General features: G+C 39.1%; 1 protein-coding gene across 1 annotated transcript in view; it reads left to right on the top strand.

Moving 5' to 3' along the window:
• Positions 1–22800, top strand: part of LOC134354628 (acyl-protein thioesterase 1-like) — a 45279-nt gene that overhangs the window by 10829 nt on the left and 11650 nt on the right. The window contains exons 3-7 of the mRNA XM_063063654.1: positions 1016–1081; positions 3170–3217; positions 8566–8636; positions 13051–13124; positions 14823–14924. Of these exons, the coding sequence (XP_062919724.1) occupies positions 1016–1081; positions 3170–3217; positions 8566–8636; positions 13051–13124; positions 14823–14924 (361 nt within the window). The remainder of the gene's footprint in view (positions 1–1015; positions 1082–3169; positions 3218–8565; positions 8637–13050; positions 13125–14822; positions 14925–22800) is intronic.

Below are 22800 nucleotides of genomic sequence, written 5' to 3'. Positions count from 1 at the left end.
TCACTTTCTGACCTGGTGCTCTTGTTCCAATCCCCTGCCAAACTAGTTTAAACCTTCCCGAGTAGCACTAGCAAATCTCCCAGCCAGGAATATTGGTTCCCTTGGAACTGATATTTTTGGGATACTGGTTTGCATGTGTTACTGGATTCTCAGCTGTAATCCAAATATCATTTGAATTCTTTTTTCATATGCCTGATGCTGTATGCTGTATATAAATAGATAGTATAAACATGTCTTATTAAAATGGAAATGTTAGAAATACGAAAGCAAAGCTGAAAGTGTTAGGAGTACTCAGCAGGTCAGGCAGTATATTTGGAACTTCTTTCTAATTAAGGTCATCGGTCTGAAATGATAATTGTTTCCCTTCATGTTTCTAATCTGTTTAGTATTTCCTGCATTGGTCTGTTCTCATTTAAAATAAATTATAATCCTGTTACTTGCTGCACATTCTTCCTGGAGACATAACTCTTTCAAATATGAGTGGGAAGAAAATAAAATGTTTATACAACCTCTGCAAGTTTAGTTGGGTTCCCGCTCCCATGCTCAGTAGGCTTCAGGATTTTGTTGCTAGCCTGCAGCCTAAGAAGTTGGCATAGTATGCATCCACGTGGGACAAAAGTGGTACTGTGGATGTGGTGAGTATGGTATGGACAGACCACCATGTGAACCATACACCATGATACATTTCTCATGTTGTGAAACTATGTACTGTGATTGTTGCCCTTGAGAAATTAGGCACAGTTTAATTATTCAGTCTACCATGCATTTTGTTCTACTCCAACTTCCAAATCTCTACTTGCATACTTCAAATACTTGCTGTTTAGAATTGAGAGAGTTGTCTTTATATTTTCCACTTCAAATGAGAATACATGGAACTTCAGATTTAGAAGGCATTACATTTTCTCCAATTTCTTGGTCCATATATACCTTCCTGGGGCAGCTGTATGTGTCAAGATCATGTTTAATGTGACTTTTTTATGTGCACTATTTTCTGGTACATATTTGCATTTTACAGATATGGTTGGGCCGAAGGATTATCAAACATTAAGATGCCACACATCAAGTACATTTGCCCAAATGCGTAAGTACTTGAATGGAAAATTTAATATGGACCAACTTTACTAATTTAAATATTGACAGAAAAATAGAATAAAGCTTTTATTCTATATAATTCTATGACATTATGAAATATGTTTTCAATGGCATGTGCTTTCTGAGCAAATTAATTTGGCTTCCTACTAACTGAAAAAACATGCAGTTTAACTAAATTTTGAAAGCAAATCGGAAAAAAAACTGCAACTATTTATGTAGAGAAGATGGAAGCATTCTGACAACATACAGATAGGCATGTTTACATATGTTTATTAATGAAGGTATCAGAGAGACGAGCATGAGATGTGCAGGGATCATTTGCAACGATGGAATTTAATGTTAATATAAATTCCTGGAAAGTTGCAAGTGTTTCAGACCCATTGAATTGTCATCCAGTGCAGTCAAATCAATATCTATCACTGCTAATTGAAATCCACTTTGGAGCCAAACAATCTTCACCTTGGTTTTCCCAAGAGGAAGTGACTAGGAATGAAAACTCCTTTGGGATTCTGGGAGTAGATGGGATGATATTTTGTTTCCTTTGGTAGTTTGTTTATTGTAAGTGGCATGGTAATTATTGCTGTTGCCTCAGTATTCTAAAAAATACATATTGAAACTGACAACATAGATCTTAAAAAAACAGAGGAGGTTTTGAAGAGAGAAAATACGGAGCTGGGTAGAAAGCTGAAAAGCGAGACCTTCAGGTCAAAAAACTAAAAATCATTTGTGATATAAGTGGGAACATCGTTATGATTTGGTTTCATGATTGGTAGATTTAATATAATCCTTGATTTGTTTTGTGTTTACTCCAAGTTTGCCTTATAGTAATTAACAATCACTCAAACCTTGATCCCAATGCCAAATTTACTAACTTGCTCATCAGCAACACCAAATACCATCTGCTTTTACTTTCAGCTTGGGAACCCATGTTCTAGAGTCTGTTTATTAGCCTTCCATTTCCAAACCTGTCAGAAGTAGATTTAAGTCATTTAGGCTTGGGGTACTTAGCAGTTCACTACTGTATTAATACTTGAGGTACATACAGTGGACTAATTATCTAGAACTGTACTTTTAATCCCCACTACTGTGATTTTAATTTGTTGATTAATTAAGTTCTGAAATTGAAATAGTACTTAACAGTAATGGTTAATCTATGAATCTATTCTATTGCTGTTTTAAAAAAAAACAATAGTTGATTCAAAGAGAAGGAAATATGCTGTTCTTGGCCTGTATGTGACTCCAATCGCGTACCAATGTAGTTGACTGTTATCTTCTCTTGCTCATCTGCTGTCATGCATTTCAGTAGCCTGTCATACCATTCCTTCGATATCCAAGTCCTCAGTGTCGTGAAGGACTAAGATCAACAAGTGCATGGGAATACTTGCATCAGCGTACTTCCCTCATTGCTCACAATTCTGACTGGGAAAATTATAATCATTCATGTGTCAAAATCCTTCGGCTCTTTGCTTTGAATGTTGGAATGCATTGACAGAAGATAGCAGTTAACAATGACCCTCATCATTATTTTCCTGAGCAGTTATTGATAGGCCATAAGTTATTGATGTGCCAGTCCACATTCTATAACAGAAAATCTCCTTAAACAGGAATTTGTTTTTCTTCATTAAAATCTCAGGTTCTATTCAAATAAATCCACACATCTTAAATTTTATAATTTACCATTATACCATGCATTTATGGTTTTGAGCAAACTTGTTGCAGGTGTTATATTTATTCTTGTATTTGCATTCTAAGTTCTCTGGGATTCATCCTTTTTTCTACCATAATCAAATCAAATTAAGTTTAATTACCATTCAAACCATACATGGATATAGTCAAATGAGACAATTCCTCTCATAAAAGTAGAAGTAATAATTTTGAATTTGCTTTGCCAGTTGAAAACTTGAAGTTGTTGAGCATTTTGAACTGCTTCAAATGTACTATGGAACTTTAGTATTATCATTTACAGTACAAATTGATGCAGAAAAGTTTTAACGTTTCTCTTTTGTTTTAATTGAGAAACTATGATTTAAATATTTTTGGTATTTACTAACATGTGATTTGTGTATTTTTTTTGTAGGCCAAAGGCTCCTGTCACAATGAACTTCCATATGCATATGCCATCCTGGTAAGTGATTGTAATGAACATTATTCAAACCAGTGTGGTGTTGCATAACATCGGGAAGCATAGAAGATTATGAACAAAATTTTTGGCATTAGTGATGTTAAACAAACAATTATAGAAATGTCCAACAAAAATTGGGCCTACAACAGTCTATCTTGACCATGGCTGCCATGATACTAATTTCACTTGCCTGCATTTAGGCCTCTATTCCCATACTCATTTCCTATCTAACTACCTATCCAAACATCTTTTAAACATTGTAACGGTATATGCCTGAGGATGAAAGTAGGATTACTTTGGCAGATGAATGTGTGGCTGAGGAACTGGTGCAGCGGGCAGGGTTTCAGATTTCTGGATCATTGGGATCTCTTCTGAAGAAGGTATGACCTGTACAAGTAGGACGGGTTACACCTGAACCCAAGGGGGATCACTATGCTCATGGACAGTTTACTAGAGCTGTTGGGGAGGGTATGAACTAACTTGGCAGGAAGATGGGAAATGGAATGATAGGCTGAGGGTGGGGGAGTTGGTAATATAAGTAAATGCAGTGTGTAGTGAGACTGAGGAAGGACAAACGGGTGATAGGGAAAATTTCAGTCGGGTAGGATGGGTTGCAGTGTAACATGGGAGAAAAATCGAAAAGAGTGATGAATACAGGACTGAAGGTGTTATACAGGGCGGCACAGTAGCGTAGTGGTTAGCAGAAATCTTTACAGTACCAGTGACCTTGGTTCAATTCCCACTGCTGCCTGTGAGGAGTTTGTACGTTCTCCCCATGACTGTGAGGGTTTCCTCCAGGTGCTCCTGTTTTCTCCCACAGTCCAAAGGTGTGTTAATTGATAGGTTAATTGTTCATTGTAAATTATCCTGAGATTAGGTTGGGATTAAATTGGGGGATTGCTGGGCAGCATGATTTGAAGTTCGGAATTGGCCCTATCTCAATAAATAAATGCACACAATATATGGAGTAAGGAAGATATCTTGGAGATTAGCAGGGCAATGTTGTGGACAACCCTGCGTCGTGGCTGAAACATCCTACCTTGGGAGTTTAACATCCAAGGTTACACATTCTATTGAAAGAACAAGCAGGTAGGCATAGGGAGTGGGGTGGCTCTGTTCTTTTTAAAGAAAAAAAAAGAAATCAAGTCTTTAGAAAGAGGTGACATAGGATCGGAAGATGTAGAATCCTTGTGGGTAGGGTTAAGAAATTGCAAGGGTAAAAAGACCCTGATTGGAATTATATATAGACCTTCGAACAGTAGCCAGAATGTGGGAAAATAATTACAATGGGAGATAGAAAAGGCATGTATAAAGTCCAATGTTATGGGGGATTTCAGTATGCAGGTAGGTTGGGTAATCAGGTTGTTGCTGATACCAAGAGAGGGTGTTTGTAGTATGCCTCTGAGATGGCTTTTTAGAGCAGCTTGTGGTTGAGTTCACTTGGGGGAAGATAATTCCTGATTGGATGTTGTGTAACGGATTTGATTAGGGAGCTTAAAGTAAAGGAATCCTTGGGAGACAGTGATCATAATATGATAGAATTCACTGTGCAGTTTGAGAGGGAGGAGATACAGATATGATGGAATAATGGGACTTAGAGGCATGAGAGAGCTGCTGGCTAAAGTTGATTGGAAGGGAACACTAGCAGGGATGATGGCAGAACAGCAATGTTTGCAGTTTTTGGAGAAAATTCGAAAGGCGCAGTATAGGTACATCGCATTACAAAGGGAGGACGGCTGACAAGGGAAGTCAAAGATAGCATTAAAGGAAAGGAGCGGGCATATAAAAATAGTGGAAAGTTTTTAAAAACCAACAAAAAGCAACTAAAAAAGCCGATAACAAACTAAAGAAAATCTGCAGGTGCCGAAAATGTGAGCAACACATACAAAATGCTGGAGGAACTCAGCAGGCCAGGCAGCATCTAGGAAAAGAGTACAGTCAACATTTTGGGCCAAAATCCTTCGGCAGAACTGGAGAAAAAAAAGCTGAGGAATAGATTTAAAGGTGGGGGGAGGAGAGAGAAACACAAGGTGACAGGTGAAATCTGGATGGGAAAGGATGAAGTAAAGAGAGTAGTGGGTCTAGATAAACACATAGTCAAAGAGTTGGAGAGCAGCAGGGATCACAGCGGGTGAGCAGTGAGAGGGGGTTTCTCAGATAGGTGGAAGAGAGACCCTGATGATCCTCTCAGCCGTCCTCATAATCCATTATTGGGTCTTGCAGTCAAATGCCTTGCATTCCTATACCAGATGTGATGTAACTGGTCTTGATGGTGTTCCTGTAAAAAATGGTTAAAATTAGGGTGGGGTGAGCCTCACTCACATCAATCTCCCCAAGAAATGGAAGCTGCATATAAATGGCAGCTCCATGGAGAGAGGTATGAGCACCAAGTTGCTGGGAGTGCACATAATGGACAATCTCACCTGGTCCCTCAACACCCGCTCTCTTAGCAAGCAAACACAACAGTGATGCGTGGTCAGTCAGCACCTTCTTAAAGTCCACAATAATCTCTGTAGTCTTCTCCACATTGAGACACAAGTTGTTGTACTTGTACCTGCACCATTCTGCCAACCACTCTACCTCCTCTCTGTACACTGTCTCGCCACTGTTGTTTATGAGACCAACCACTGTTGTGTCATCAGGGAACTTGATGATTTGGTTTGAACTGGATCTAGCAGTACAGTCATGCATCAGCAGCGTGATGGAGCTAGAGACGTTGCTGTCAACACGAACTGACTGTGGTGCTTCTGTCAAGAAGTCCAAGATCCACTTACAGAGAGAGGTGTTGAGATACAATGAGGACAGTTTATCCCACCAGCTTCTAAGGGATGATCATATTAAACGTCGAGCTGAAGTCAATAAACAGCACCCTGGCGTATGAGGCACCATTTTCCAGGTGGGACAGGACGAAGTGGAGTGCAGAGGTAATATAGCATCATCAATGGACTGATTTGACCAATAAGAGTTGTAATTTATAGTGTATTTTATGCATTGCACTTAACTGCTCCGGGTGATTTTCTTGTTGGTTTGATTTTCCAAAATGCATCACCTTGTTGTTACTCTGGAAATACTTATCGTTTAAGCATAAAATTACCACAGTAAAATTTGCTTATGTAGATAACGCAGCTATTCATTAAACACCTGTTTGCAATTAAGTTAATAAACAAGGAAAGGAAAGGTACGTCGTATCCGGAGTTTCTCCGGTTAGCGGACGATTTCCCTCCACACCTATCTGACGTAGTAGGGAACCATGTATGAGGCAAGTTACAGCAGTGGTTTGCCATTGTCTTCTGCCGGGTGAGTATCTAAAGAGATCACCAGCTCGTAACCCGGCAGGGGAGCCAGCTGAATTCGAACTCGGGACCTTTCATCCCGAAGTCTGACACTGATGCCATTACGCCACCAGCACCTAACTTTTGTTGGCACTTAGAAACTAAAGGGCATTGACACCTTTGGTACAGAAGTGCATTAATCATTATATTCATCTTGTAGTATAAGTCTTTTTAGAATAGCACATTCAATATGATTTAGAAATCAATATTAATATTAGGAATCAAATAATAAGGTAAATTTTAATTAATATGGTTTAATACAATGCCACGTACCACTAAATATGAATTTTTTAAAGAATAAGGTTAGTCAAACAAAATCTAAAGAAAAGGCAAAACCCACAAGCATTATGAGCAGAAAGTATCCATGGAGATACCACGTGGAGATATAGAAACATTAAAAAATAAATATCAAAATAAAAGTACACAAGGATAAAGTCTAAACACAAGTGATAAAGGAACTGCATTACAACAGTAATAAGGCCTTCAAAGGAGACATAAAAAGGCAGCAAATGGCTGCAAGCTATGAACACCATGAATTAAGACCATAAGATATAGGAGAAGTAGGCCATTTGGCCCATTGGGTCTGCTCCGCCATTCAATCATGGGCTGATCCAATTCTTCCAGTCACCCCCATTCCCCTGCCTTATCCCCATACCCTTTTTTGCCCTGGCCAGTCAAGGGCGTATCTATCTCCTTAAATACACCCAATGACTTAGCCTCCATAGCTGCTCGTGGCAACACATTCCATAGATTTACCACCCTATGACTAAAGTAATTTCTCCGCATTTCTGTTCTAAATGGACTTCCATCAATCCTGAAGTAGTGCCCTCTTGTCCTAGACTCCAATACCATGGGAAATAACTTTGCCATATCTAATCTGTTCAGGCCTTTTAACATTCAGAATGTTTCTATGAGATCACCTCTCATTCTCCTGAACTCCAGGGAATACAGCCCAAGAGCTGCCAGACGTTCCTCATACTGTAACCCTTTCATTCCTGGAATCATTCTAGTGAATCTTCTCTGAACCCTCTCCAATATCAGAATATCCTTTCTAAAATAAGGAGCCCAAAACTGCACACAATACTCTTAAGTGTGGTCTCACAAGTGCCTTATAGACCTTCAACATCACATCGCTGTTCTTATATTCTGTACCTCTTGAAATGAATGCCAACATTGCATACGCCTTCTTCACCACTGACTCAACCTGGAGGTTAACCTTTAGGGTATCATGCACAAGGACTCCCAAGTCCCTTTGCATCTCTGCATTTTGAATTCTCTCCCCACCTAAATACTAGTCTGCCTGTTTATTTCTTCCACCAAAGTGCATGACCATACATTTTCCAACTTTGTATTTCATTTGCCACTTCTTTGCCCATTCTCCTGAACTATCTAAATCTCTCTGTTTCCTCAACACTACCTGCCATTCCACCTATCTTTGTATCATCAGCAAATTCAGCCACAAATCTATTAATCCCATAGTCCAAATCATTGACATAATATCGTAAAAAGCAGCAGTCCCAACACCAACCCCTGTGGAACTCCACTGGTAACCAGCAATCAGCCAGAATAGAATCCCTTTATTCCCACTCTCTGTTTTCTGCCGATCAGCCAATACTCCACCCGTGCTAGTAACTTCCCTGTAATTCCATGGGCTCTTACCTTGCTAAGCAGCCTCATGTGCAGTACCTTGTCGAAGGCCTTCTGAAAATCCAAGTACACCACATCTTCTGCTTCTCCTTTGTCTACCCTGCTTATAATTTCCTCAAAAAGTTGCAGTAGGTTAGTCAGGCAGGATTTTCCTTTAAGGAAGCTACGGTGGCTTTGGCCTATCGTGTCATGTGCCTCCAGGTACTCCATAATTTCATTCCTAACAATCAATTCCAACAACTTCCCAGGGAGCAAATCAAAATGTTTTCTTGTGATTCCTTTAAAAACTGAGCAGCATGTCTAAACCAAACTGAATACTTAATAAAGCTCAAGAAGTATATGTAATTACTTTAAAAATGTTTTTTTCCTTAGGTTTGATATCTTTGGACTTACTGTGGATTCCCTTGAAGATGAGGGGGGCATCAAGAATGCCGCAGAAAGTGGTGAGATAAGAAAACCTATTTAACTTTGGCTATAACTCTTGCCTTAATTAGGCAGTTTTTGTTCAGAATGGTGCTGCTTTGAAACTTTTGCTTCACCTATTTTGTGTGCCGCAGTTCCCAAGGAGACATTGGATTGCGCAGCAGGAGAGACAGTTCAAAAGGTGCCAGCAGGGGCAGTTGGGGACATTCTGTGCGCCACAGTTCCCAAGGATAGTGCATAATTAGGTAGTTGGCAAGGCCCATTAAAAAGAAGTTAAGGTTTAAGCAGAGCAGCCATTTGGGGAGCAGGCTATTGTTAGAGTGTGGAGTTCAGGCCTTGGCTCATAGAGGCTTAGGAGAAGAGAGAGAGATATTTTCATTCAGTTTTTCTTTCTTTCTTGTTGCACAGTTAGAGTAGTGAGGTTCCAGGTAGGATAACACAGTAGAATGCTCCTCTTGTGGGATGTGGAAAGACAGAGCTCCCTTTATCCCTGGCAACCACACATGCATCCAGCTGCAGCTTCTTTCAGACTGTGTTGAGGAATTGAAGCTAGAACTTGATGAACTCCAGATCATTCGAGAGGCTGACAGATTGATCGACAGGACATGCAGGAAAATAGTTAAACCCAAGGTACAGGACTTGGGTAACTGGGTGACCACAGGAGGGGAAGAGGGGATAGACAGCCAGTGCAGACTACCTCTGTGGCCATTTCCCTCAACAACAGGTATACTACTTTGGATACTATTAGGAGGGGATGACTGAGTACAAGAAAGCCACAGTGGTCATGTCTCTGACTGAGTCTGGCTCTGTGGCTCATCAGAGAATGATGGAGAATAGGTGACCTGGAGTGATAGGGGATTTATTGGTTTGGGAACAGACAGGAGGTTCTGTGAACAAGAACGAGATTCCCATATCGTATGTTGCCTCCGAGGTGCCAGGGTCAGGAACATTTCAGAATCGCGTTCACAGCATTCTTAATTGGGAGGATGAACAGCCAGTGGTCGTGGACCATGTCCTACAATGTGAGTTTCGGGAGTGAGGTGCTAAGTTAAAGGACAGGACCTCCAGGGTTGTGATCTCGGGATTGCTACCCATGCCACGTGTTAATGAAGCCAAAAATAAGATCATACAGTTTAACATGTGACTAAGGAGATGGTGTGGGAGGGAGCGTTTCAGATTTTTGGATAATAGGCTCTATTCCAGGGAAAGTGAGACCCTTACAGAAGGGATAGTTTGCACCTGAACTGGAGGAGGACTTGTAACTTAGCAGAAAGGTGTGCTGCACAGAGGAGGTTTAAACTAGAGTTACAGGGGGATGGAAATCAAAGCGCCAGAAAAGATAGTGGGATGGTTGTGGAGAAAGATATTGTTCAGCCTACACGCAAAGTCAGGAATCAAAAGTTTGAGCTTGGTGAAACTAGTGTTCTGAGCTGCGTATATTTCAATGCTAGTACTATAGTAAAGGCAGGTGAGCTTAGGGCATCGATCAGCAAGTGGAACTACAACATTGTAGCCATTAGTGAGATTTGTTGCAGGAGGGTCTGGAGTGGTAGCTCAGTGTTCCAGGGTTCCATTGTTTTAGACATGATAGAACGGGAGGGATTAAAGGGGGAGGTGTGGCATTACTAGTAAGGGAAAGTATCACATGTGCTCAGACAGAACTGACTGGAGAGCTTGTCTACTGAGGTTATATGGGTGGAGCTGAGGAATAAGAAAGGGGTGACCACATTCATGGGATTATATTATAGACCATCCAACAGTTCATGGTATTTAAGGGAGCAAATTTGTAGAGAGATCACAGACCTTTGCAAGAAACAATGGCACGATAGCATAGTGATGAGCACATTGCTTTACAGTATAGCGCCCTGGATTCAATTCCCGCTGCTGTAAAAGGGTTGAATGGGGTAGAATTTGTCAAATGTGTTCAGGAAAGTTTCTTAAATCCATAGAGGTCCCAACTAGGGAGATCTCCTATTACGGAATGAATCTGGGCAGGTGGCAATTGCACATGGAGGTATTGAGGCCAAGGTGTTAAAGGTTATTGATTATTTTTGAGGGGTATTGATCTTAAAGCTTATTGATTATTGAATGCTGAGCATAACGAATATCTCAATACATGCCATCTTTGCTGTCCGGATGTTCCAGGGTTGAGTGAAGAGCCAATGAATGGCATCTACTTTGGACTTATTATGCCAGTAGGCAAACAGGAGCGGATCCAAGTCACTTCTTAGGCAGGAGTTGATATATTTCATCACCAGCTTCTCAAAGCACTTCATCACAGTGGATGTAAGTGCTAATGGATGATGGTCATTGAAGCAGGTTACCATGTATTTTTTAGGCACTGGTGTAATTGAAGCCTGATTAAAACAGGTGGATACCTCAGACTGCCAAAGCAACAGGTTAAAGCTATCGGTGAATACTCCAGCCAGTTGATCAGCACAGGACTTTAGTAGAATCACAAACACAAGAAAACCTAGAGATGCTGGAATGCAAAGCAAATTCCACAAAATGCTAGAGGAACACAGCAGGCCATGCAGCATCTATGGAAAAGGGTAAACAATCAATGTTTTGAGCTCTTTTCCATAAATGCTGCCCGGCCTGCTAAGTTCCTCCAGCATTTGGTGTGTGTTGCCCAGGTCTTTGGTACTCTGCCAGGTAACCCATCTGGGCTGGATGCTCTCCATGGGTTCACCCTCCAACAGAATGCTCTCATGTCAGTCTCAAGAGAATGAAATTACAGGGTCATTGGGGTCTGTGGAAGTTTATGAAGGTTCCTGTAAGTTTTGACAGTCAAAGCGAGCATAGAATACATTGAGCTCATCTGGGAGCAAAGCACTTTTACCACCTATGTCGCTTGATTTCACTTTGTAGGAGGTAATAGCATTCAAACTATCGAGCATCCTTCATTGATTCAAGTTTAGTCCAGAATGGCCACTTCGCCCGTGAGACGGCTTTCTTGACAACTGGCATGGTCGCAGGCTGGGCCTCAGCAGATTGCAGATTTATGATTAATCCAGGGCTTCTGGTTGGGGAAGACTGAATGATTTTCTGAGGACACACTTGTTTTTTGTAAAGTCTGTTAGAACCATGTTGTATTCATTCAGATCCATTGATGAGTCCTTGAACACGCCCTAGTCCACCAATTCAAAGCAATTCTGTAGCCTCTCCTCCACCTTCCTAGACCACCTCTTTGTTGTCCTTATCTCTGGACCCTTGCTACTTCTGTATGCAGGTAGCAGAAGACAGCCAAGTGATCACATTTTTTTGGGCTTGGTACGGTAGGCATTCTTTATCATAGTATACAGTGGTATAGTGTGCAGAGATTTCTCAAAACAAGCCTGATTGAAGTCCCTGACTATAATTTCAAATGCGTTGGGGTGGACTGCTTCTTGCTTGATAACAGCAGCATGCAGTATCTCAAGTGCCTGATTACAGTCAGCCGATAGTGGTATGTAAACTGCGGTCAGGATCACGGAGCAGAATTCTCCTGATAAATAGAATAGTTGATACTTGATCATTAGGTGTTCCAGGTTGGGGAAACACAAGTACAACAAAGCCACCACATCAGAGCATCACAGAGTTTACCATGAAACACATCCTCCCACAGTTTGCCTTTTCAAAATCAGCAGTAAGATCACTCTGATAAGAGGTGGTGAAGGAATTTGGATAGGTGATGGAAATGTGGAACTGACTATGCTTCGAGTATATTTGACTGCCAAAGTTGACATAAGAAAGAATGTGGGTAGTGGCCATGATTGGATCCTTAGGACATTACAGGGTAATGGGAAGAAAATGCATAGGTGGAGGTAACTCACTAGGATCATGAAGGTTAAGAATGAAGTTAAAATAGAAAGTTGGGAATACTATGCAAGTTAGGCAAATTCCTGGATCTTCCTGTATAAACAATTGGTCAATGCTTTTGTATGATAATTTAATTTCAGATTTTTGGTAGATAATGTTTTTTTTTTGCTTTACAATTTCAAGGAATGAAATCAATTGAAAGAGGAACCAGGCAGAAGGGAAATGGCATTGGCACAGGAGTGAAGCAATGGGCATCGTCAGTAGTTAAAGGCAGACTGAGAAGAGATAAAACAATGTGGTCAGAATAATGGAAATTTAATTTGTGACTTAAGAAACCTTTATATTTTTGGGATCAGAAACTGGTAGGAAATGCAGAAAGGGGTGTGGTAGGAATGATGGCCTTGTATTTATTGTGGAGTGGGACTTTGGAATTGATGGAGAAAAGAATGTTTACACAATCTGCAGATTTCACATGGGTATTGAAAGTCAAGGGTTTTCTTTTAGGTAACCTATCAATATAATTTTGGAAGTCATTTTCTGGTTCCAATGCAACTGCAACTAAGAAAATTCCATATTTTGTTACATTACATGAAATTATGTAACATCTGTTTATTTTTATCACCTTTTTTGCAGTTAAAGCAATGATAGATCTTGAAGTTAAGAATGGTATTCCATCTCATCGAATTATTTTGGGAGGATTTTCTCAGGTAAAATATGTTCATCGGGCATTGTGTCTGTCTTTTAGAAGAAGTCCCATAATTTCAAATAAAGTAACCTCGATAATTTCTCTATGCATTGATCAGTGTCCCCTTCTGGTCAATTTTTAGAACATGGGGGATGTGACACAAAAAAAAGTCTGTCTTCGTATCCGGCTGTTGCTGACACATTTATTTAATTTGTGTATTTTTTGAAGTTTTTCCATTTTTCTGAATATATGTATTAGAAATAATAGCGTATTAAATATTTTTAAAGCTACAATGTAGAATTAGAAAACAAATTAAGCTGATTTTTCTGAATTTTCTGATGGAGCATCATTAGATTGCTTTGCATTTTAGATGGGGCATATATGTTCTAATTATGATTGAGTTATTCATTATAGAATTCTTTACTGGATTAAATTTCCAATGAAAGTTAGAATTATTTCCTATTTTACAATAATGAAAATGTTTTTTTTAAATATTTCTGAAAATCTGAAATAAAACAGAAAATGCTGGGAACAACATGTCACCAGCATCTATGGAAAGTGTAAAAGTTAACACTTCATGTTCAAGACCTTTTCTCAGAACTAGGGAAGAGTTAATTCTCAGGAACAAGTTTGGTGAGAGCCCCATAGACTAAATGGGCTAATGTGGCAGTTAAAACGCATGATGCTTTGTGTTACGTGTTATTAGCTGAGCCGTGGGACAAGCCCAATAGGTTAGGCTATACTAATGGAGATGAAAACTGAACCACTGTAAAGAACTGTATTTAAACCACAGTAATGTTCCTGAGGAGACTGAGGTCCTTTAACATCTGCCGGACGATGCTGAGGATGTTCTACGAGTCTGTGGTGGCCAGTGCTATCATGTTTGCTGTTGTGTGCTGGGGCAGCAGGCTGAGGGTAGCAGACACCAAGAGAATCAACAAACTCATTCGTAAGGCCAGTGATGTTGTAGGGATGGAACTGGACTCTCTCACGGTGGTGTCTGAAAAGAGGATGCTGTCTAGTTGCATGCCATCTTGGTCAATGTCTCCCATCCACTGCATAATGTACTGGGTGGGCACAGGAGTACATTCAGCCAGAGACTCATTCCTCCAAGATGCAGCACAGAGCGTCATAGGAAGTCATTCCTGCCTGTGGCCATCAAACTTTACAACTCCTCCCTTGGAGGGTCAGACACCCTGAGCCGATAGGCTGGTCCTGGACTTATTTCATAATTTACTGGCATAATTTACGTATTAGTATTTAGCTATTTATGGTTCTATTACTATTTATTATTTATGGTGCAACTGTAACAAAAACCAATTTTCCCCAGGATCAATAAACTATCACTATGACTATGAATGGCCAGTTTTGATACAGATCAAAAAAGCTTTCTGTATGTGGTCTCTTGAACTATTATGAGGCCCAAGACAGTTCGTGGAATATGCCTCATCTTCCATCTGGGCAAATTGTAGCCTTCTGAAATTGTTTTTAAATTCTTCAGCTATTGACAACGCTTCCATTCTTTGCTGAGTGTTTTCAGCGTATTCTGTTCTTATCCTTATTTGACGACTTCTAGCAGATGGATCAACAAATATCAGCCAGAGTTCTTTTTAATAAAATAATTAAGCTTCAGTTAGAGCATCAGCATTAAAATATTAGCAATGAGAAGTCTATTTAATGCATTTAATCATTATTAAACATTATTTAATTTATTCTATAGGGAGGTGCTCTGTCATTATACACAGCGTTGACAACACATCAGAAGCTTGGAGGTGTGATTGCCCTTAGCTGTTGGCTTCCACTTCGGAATGCTTTTCCAGAGGTATTAATTAAATAACCATTATCTTCTTTTGAGTCATTGTTAAAGATCTGAGGCACTCTCCACTCTGCAAGATAAGGGAGAGAAACTTTAAAGATTAAACATGGGTGACAGTGTATATTTGAAGATAAGATGATTCCACTGAAAGCAGAGAAAAACCTTTTTTTTGAAGAACTAGAACTGTATATAAAAGGTTGTTTTGGTTTGGCAATTGTAATTTCCATATCTGCTTCTGGTGATATGTGGAAATCTTGTGTCATCACAAATATGGTAATATTACTGATCCATTATTGAAGTCAGGCATGGAATACTTAAATCCATACTTCAAACAACCACATTATTATTTAAGGAAAAAATAGAGCAATTTTAAGACTGTTTCAAAGATAGTAAACAACTAACTTCAACTATTAAACTAGATTTATTGTGATGAAGATTCCTATCCTTTGAATTCTTATGCATTTAAAATGGCCTAAAATTCTTTAAGTTCTGTACATGTTCCCATGTTTATGTGTGCTAGATTATCAATTTTCAATTAGAAAAGGCTTTTTCTTCAATATCTGAGACATCCTTTGGATTTTTAAAGTCCATTAAGAAACTTTTAGATTCGTCATTTATCTGCAAAGTTGATCAGCATGCAAGGCATATTTAAATGCTAATTGTAAAATTGTAGATGCTGAAAATCTGAAATAATATTAGTAAATGCTGGAAACATTCAATGGGTGAGACAGCGTCTATGGAAAGATGAGCTGTGATCTGCAGCCATCTGGTTCCTGGACCAAGTTCGCCCTGCTCAGGCTGAACTGGCTCTGCAGCTGTGGCCTGCAGCAGTCAGGCTCCTAGACTGGCTTCACTTGCCTCAGTCCTGAACTGGCTCCGTGGCTATGAACTCACTTTCAGCCACTGCAGTTTATATTGCAGTGTATTTGTTTACTTTGTTAAAATTGTTTACAGGACTTGTTCTTATTTTTTACACACTGGATGTTTGTCAGTCTTGGCTGTGTGCCGTTTTTTGTGGATTCTAATGTTAGTTTGTTTTGTGGCTGCTGCAAGAAGATGAACCTCAAGGTTGTATACGATATACGTACTTTGATCATCAAATTACTGAGAAACTTTGAGAATTAAACTTTCAGGTTGAAGATCATTAACTTCAAATGACCTGGGTGTTTTCAGCATTTTCTAAAATGCAACTTTCATTCTTATGTGTGCATCCTGCACAAGGAACAGGATCTGGACTTCATAAGATCTATTTTGTCAAAAGTTAAAAGAAATTAGACAAACCAGGATCTATCCTGTAGAGGCTTGCCACTGGAAACTGGCACCACCCTCAGTTAGGACTATTTAACTTAAAAACACAGGACATCATTTCCTCAGAGACTCATATCCCAGCTTTCTGCAGCAACAGTGATCCACTATTCCCAGCAGCTGTCTTTTTCTGAAAATGCATCAGTTGAAATTATTTAACACACTTAAGTGGCAGGACAGTCTAAGTGGAATAACAACTTCTTGATTTTTCACTCTAATTCCAAGTGGGAAATGCCCTTATCAATCATCCATGCATCCTTTTTCACTGAACTTCATTCTGACAATTATGGGATCAAATAAAATTAGTGATGTCCAATTAACTTATATTTATATTTCTTGGAGAAATTACTTTCAAAGTAAATTTATTATCAAAGTACGTATATGTCAACATACCGAGATTCATTTTCTTGCAGGCAATCACAGTATTTACAAAGAAACAATAGAATCAATAAATCAATTTTAAAAAACTACACACTAAGATGGACAAACATCTAATGTGCATAAGAAGACAAACTGCAATTACAAAAATATATATATAATATAGGGAACATTGGCTTTTAGAGTCCTTGAAAGTGTATCCATAGGTTGTGGAATAGTTCATCGTGGAGGTGAGTGAAGTTACCCATGTTTGATCTAAATCCTGATGGTTGAAGGTTAATAATTGTTCTTGATTCTGGTGGGGGTTCTTGACAATGGATGCTGCTTTCTTGTGCCAGTGCCCCCTGTAGATGTGCAAAATGGTGGGAGTGCTTTTCTTGTGTTGGACTGGGCTGTGTCCATAAAGGTTTTTTCCATTCATGGGCATTGGTGTTTCCGTACAACCAGGCAGGATAATCTTCACTGCACATCTATAGAAATTTGTCAAAGTTTTAGATGATATGCTGAATTTGTGCAAACTTCTAAGGAAGTAGAGCTGCTGCTGTGCCGCCTTTGTGAGGGTACATGCATGCTGGGCCCGGGACAGTTTCTCAAAAATGAAGAAGCCAATAATTTAAAGATATTGACCTTGATGAGAACCGGCTCATGAACCTCCTTTTTCCTCTTCCTGTGGTCAGTAGTCAGGTGTTTGGTTTTGCTGACATTGAGTGAGGTTGTTGTGATATCATTCAACCAGATTTTTAACCTCCCTCCTCTACGCTGATTCGTTTCCACCTTTGATTTGGCCAACAGCAGTTGTGTTGTCAAAAACTTGAATATGGCATTGGAGCTGTGCTTGCACTCAACAGTCGTAAGTATAAAGCAAGTATAGCGGGGACTCAGTATACGGCCTTGTGGTGTACCTTTGCTGATAGTGATTGTGGAGGAGATGCTGCCATCCAAACTGACTGGGGTCTGATTGTGAAGAAAGCGAGGATCCAGTTGCACAAGCAAGTATTGAGGCCTAGGTCTTGGAGATTATTAACTAGTTTTGAGAAGATGATAATGTTGAATGCAGAGAGAAATGGTGTTAATTTGGACCTGGATATCAGGGATAACTGCTCCTGATAGAGTGGAATTTGATCTTTTATCATCATGCAAGAGTTAATAACTGGACTGGACTGGTCAGAGAACACTGAGGCTGTCTGCAAGAAGGGTCAGAGCCGTCTCTATTTCCTGAGGAGACTGAGGTCCTTTAACATCTGTCGGATGATGCTGAGGATGTTCTACGAGTCTGTGGTGGCCAGTGCGATCATGTTTGCTGTTGTGTGCTGGGGCAGCAGGCTGAGGGTAGCAGACACCAAGAAAATCAACAAACTCATTCGTAAGGCCAGTGATGTTGTGGGGATGGAACTGGACTCTCTGACAGTGGTGTCTGAAAAGAGGATGCTGTCCAAGTTGCATGCCATCTTGGACAATGTCTCCCATCCACTACATAATGTACTGGTTGGGCACAGGAGTACATTCAGCCAGAGACTCATTCCACCGAGATGCAACACAGAGCGTCATAGGAAGTCATTCCTGCCTGTGGCCATCAAACTTTACAACTCCTCCCTTGGAGGGTCAGACACCCTGAGCCAATAGGCTGGTCCTGGATTTATTTCCTGGCATAATTTACATATACAACAGGAATTCTGCAGATGCTGGAAATTCAAGCAACACACATCAAAGTTGCTGGTGAACGCAGCAGGCCAGGCAGCATCTCTAGGAAGAGGTACAGTCGACGTTTCAGGCCGAGACCCTTCATCAGGACTAACTGAAGGAAGAGTGACATATTATGATTTAATTACTTATGGTTTTATTACTATTTAGTTATTTATGGTGCAAATGTAACGAAAACCAATTTCCCCCGGGATCAATAAAGTATGACTATGACTACTATAAAGTCTCAGTTTAATGTACCGTATACAATATGACACATTGAACAGTGCAGTCATTCTTATTGCTGTATTGGAGTGTTAACTTTTTACTTGAGTCTCTGAAGAAGTATTTGAACTCTTAACTACCAGAGAAGAGAATGCTACCAACTTAATCACAGCTATTGGTCATTTTGGCTTTCAATTTCACTCTAGTACAGGGGTTTTCAATCTGGAGTTCACTGACCCCACAGCTAATGGTAGGGATCCATGGCATAAAAAGGTTTGGAACCCCTTCTCTAGTGTATTATGATAAACCACTGGGTTTAATCATAATGAAACTTTGAATTTAATGAAGAATATGGAATAATATTCTATATTCATCTGAACCACAGCTATGTGAATCCCCGCAACACCTGCTGACCCTGTGATCTCTGTCTCAGAGGCTGACATCAGGCTGTCTTTTAAGAGGGTGAACCTTCGCAAGGTGACCGGCCCCAATGGAGTACCTGATAGGGCTCTGAAAACCTGAGCTAACCAACTGGCAGAGGTGGTCAAAGACATTTTCAATGTCTCTTTGCTGAAGCTGGAAGTTTCCACCTACTTCTAAAGGGCAACAATTATACCTGTGCCCAAGAAGAGCATAGTGAGCTGCCTTAATGACTATCATCCAGTAGTACTCATACCTATGGTGATGAAGTGCTTTGAGAGGTTGATTATGGCTAGAATGAATTCCTGTCCCGTCTAGTACCTGGACCCTCTGCAATTTGCCTATCGCCACAATTGGTCTATGGTGGACGCAATCTTATTGGCTCTTCACTTGGCTTTGGATTGTCGGGACAATGCAAGTAGCCTATGTCACGATGCTGCTTATTGACTACAGTTCCTATATTTCTGATCAAAAATCCCCCTCCCTCTCCATCATTAAGGACCCCCATCACCCATATCATGCCTTGTTCTAATTGCTACCAGCAGAAAAGAGGTCCGGAAACCTGAAGACACACAGTCAATGATTCAGGAACAACTTCTTGCTGTCTGCCATTCGATTTCTGAATAGACATTGAACCCACGAACACTACCTCAACTCTATTTCTATTATTGCATTACTAAGTTATGTAACTTTTATATTTTATTAGAAATTACCTAGGGTTACCCATAGCCCTCTATTTTTCTGAGCTCCATGTACCTGTCCAGGATTCTCTTAAAAGAACCTACCATATCCACCTCCACCACTGTCACCGGTGTTCCATTCCACGCGCTGACCACTCTGTACGTACAAAAAAAAACTTACCCCTGACATCTCCTCTACCTACTTCCAAGCACCTTAAAACTGTGACCTCTTGTGCTAGCCATTTCAGCCCTGGGAAAAAGCCTCTGACTATCCACACGATCAATGCCTCTCATCATCTTATACACCTCTATCAGGTCACCTCTTATCCTCCGTTGCTCCAAGGAAAAAAGGCCGAGTTCACCCAAACTATTCTCATAAGGCATGCTCCCCAATCCAGGCAACATACTTGTAAATCTCCTCTGCACCCTTGCTATGGTTTCCACATCCTTACTATGGTTTCCACATCCTTACAGTAGTAGTGACCAGAACTGAGCACAGTACTCCAAGTGGCGTAATACTTTAATTCATTTTTTCTATTATTATGTATTGCATTGTACTGCTGCTACAAAGTTAACAAATTTCTCAACATATGCCAGTGATATTAAACCTGATTCTGATCCTGATTCCTTTGCAATGAAGTGTAAGTTTTAAAATCTTTTGTTCCTATTTCATTACGCTATCGTAAGGTTAGTTTGTTACATGATTCATTAAGTATTGTAGCGGTTATTGGAAGACAAACCAAAACCGCTGAGAGACGAAGCTAGGGTAATTGACACTGTATGACATGCTTCCATATAATGAATTTCCAAATCGAAAAGGGTACATTTGATCCTTTATTAAGAAACCAGCTAAGACGAACGATCTTGTATCGATTTTGTTTTTAGAAAACTAACAAAACTAAACTCTTTCTTTCTTTTTAAATCTTTTTATTGAATAAGTATACAAAAGGTAAGCCATATAGGCACTAATACACTGTTAGAATATAATAAAATTACAGGAGATATTAAAACAGAAAAGAAATGATACAAACAATGTAATTTAAACATAAAATAATAAGGTAACATAATAGTATACTAATTTTTATATATATATATCAATAGAAAAAGGGGAAAAAAAACCCACTGTGCAACTAAACTAAAAGCAAAGCAAAGCAATGGGCTAACTTGGAAACAAGTAGAGTTAAAAGACTTAAAATCACGTCCTCAAACCCGACCTCCATTAAAAACAGTAGAAAAAAACAAGAAGGGAATATAAATATGGAGCAAAAAGGGGAAGAAAAAAAATTACTTTAAATGAAAATATTGAATAAAAGATCTCCAAGTCTGTTCAAATTTAAGTGAGGAATCATAAAGATTGCTTCTAATTTTCTCCAAATTCAAGCATAATATCGTCTGAGAAAACCAAAAAAAGGTAGATGGAGCATTAAGCTCTTTCCAATGTTGTAAGATACATCTTTTCGCCATTAAAGTAAGAAATGCAATCATTCTACGGGCTGAAGGAGAAAGATTACTGGAAATTTTAGGTAATCCAAAGATAGCAGTAATAGGGTGAGGAGAGATATCTATATTCAATACCTTTGAGATAATATTAAAAATGTCTCTCCAAAAAGTTTCCAGAGTAGGACAAGACCAAAACATATGAGTTAAAGAGGCTATCTGCCCCGGACATCTATCACAAAAAGGATTAATATGAGAATAAAAACGAGCTAATTTATCTTTGGACATATGTGCTCTATGAACAACTTTAAATTGAATTAGGGAATGTTTAGCACAGATAGAGGAAGTATTGACTAATTATAAAATCTGCCACCAGTCTTCCACGGAAATGATAGAGCCCAATTCCTGTTCCCAATCTACCCTAATCTTATCAAATGGAGCTTTCCTAAGTTTCATAATAATATTATAAATCATAGCCGATGCACCTTTTTGACATGGATTAAGGTTAATTATAGTATCTAAAATATATGTAGGAGGAAGCATTGGAAAGGAAGAAAGTATAGTACTTAGGAAATTTCTAACTTGTGGATATCTAAAAAAATGTATTCTTGATAAATTATATTTATTAGATAATTGTTCAAAAGACATAAGGGAACCATCAAAAAATAAATCCAAAAACTGTGAAATACCCTTAGTCTTCCAAATTTGAAAAGCACGATCTGTGAAAGAGGGAGAGAAAAATATGTTACCTAAAATAGGAATCGCTAGCCCAAATTGGTTAAGATCAAAAAATTTTCTGAATTGAAACCAAATACGTAAGGTATATTTAACTATCGGGTTAGAGACCTGTTTGAGGCGTTTCAAATCAAAAGGAAGAGAGGAACCTAAAATAGAGCCAAGTGTATAGCCCTGAGCAGATTGTAATTCCAATACTACCCATTTAGGAATGGATAGTATATCCTGGTCAAGTAACCAAAATTTCATATGTCGAATATTAATTGCCCAATAATAGAATCTAAAGTTAGGTAATGCTAAACCTCCATCTCTCTTAGCTTTCTGTAAATGTATTTTACCCAGTCTCGGGTTTTTATTTTGCCAAATAAATGAAGAAATTTTTGAGTCAACTTTATCAAAAAAAGATTTTGGAACTAAAATCGGTAATGCCTGAAATATATATAAAAAACATCTTAACTGCATTAATACGACCAATCAAAGTTAAATATAATGGAAACCATTTAGATGAAAGTTGAGTAATATGGTCAATTAAGGGTAAAAAAAATTAATCTTAAATAAATCTTTGTGTTTACAAGTAATTTTAATCCCAAGATATGAAAAATAATTATTAATCAATTTAAATGGAAAGTTGTGATATAAGGGAAGTTGTTTATTAATCGGGAAAAGTTCACTCTTACTAAGATTTAATTTATAACCTGAAAAAAGACTAAATTGTGCTAATAAATCTAAAACAGCAGAGATGGATTTTTGAGGATTAGAAATATATAAAAGTAAGTCATCAGCATAGAGTGATATTTTATGGGACTTTAAGTCCCGAGTTATCCCAGTAATATTTGGAGATTCTCAAATGGCAATTGCAAGAGGTTCTAATGCAATATCAAATAATAAAGGACTAAGAGGACAGCCTTGTCGACTACCTCGAAAAAGAGGGAAAAAAAGGTGAGCTTAAAGAGTTAGTATGGACCGAGGCTACAGGAGAATGATATAACAGTTTGATCCAGGATATAAATTTCGAGCTAAAA

This window comes from Mobula hypostoma, chromosome 1 (assembly GCF_963921235.1).
Source record: "Mobula hypostoma chromosome 1, sMobHyp1.1, whole genome shotgun sequence".
Lineage (NCBI taxonomy): Eukaryota > Metazoa > Chordata > Chondrichthyes > Myliobatiformes > Myliobatidae > Mobula > Mobula hypostoma.
This window is presented reverse-complemented; position numbering and strand designations above follow the sequence as displayed.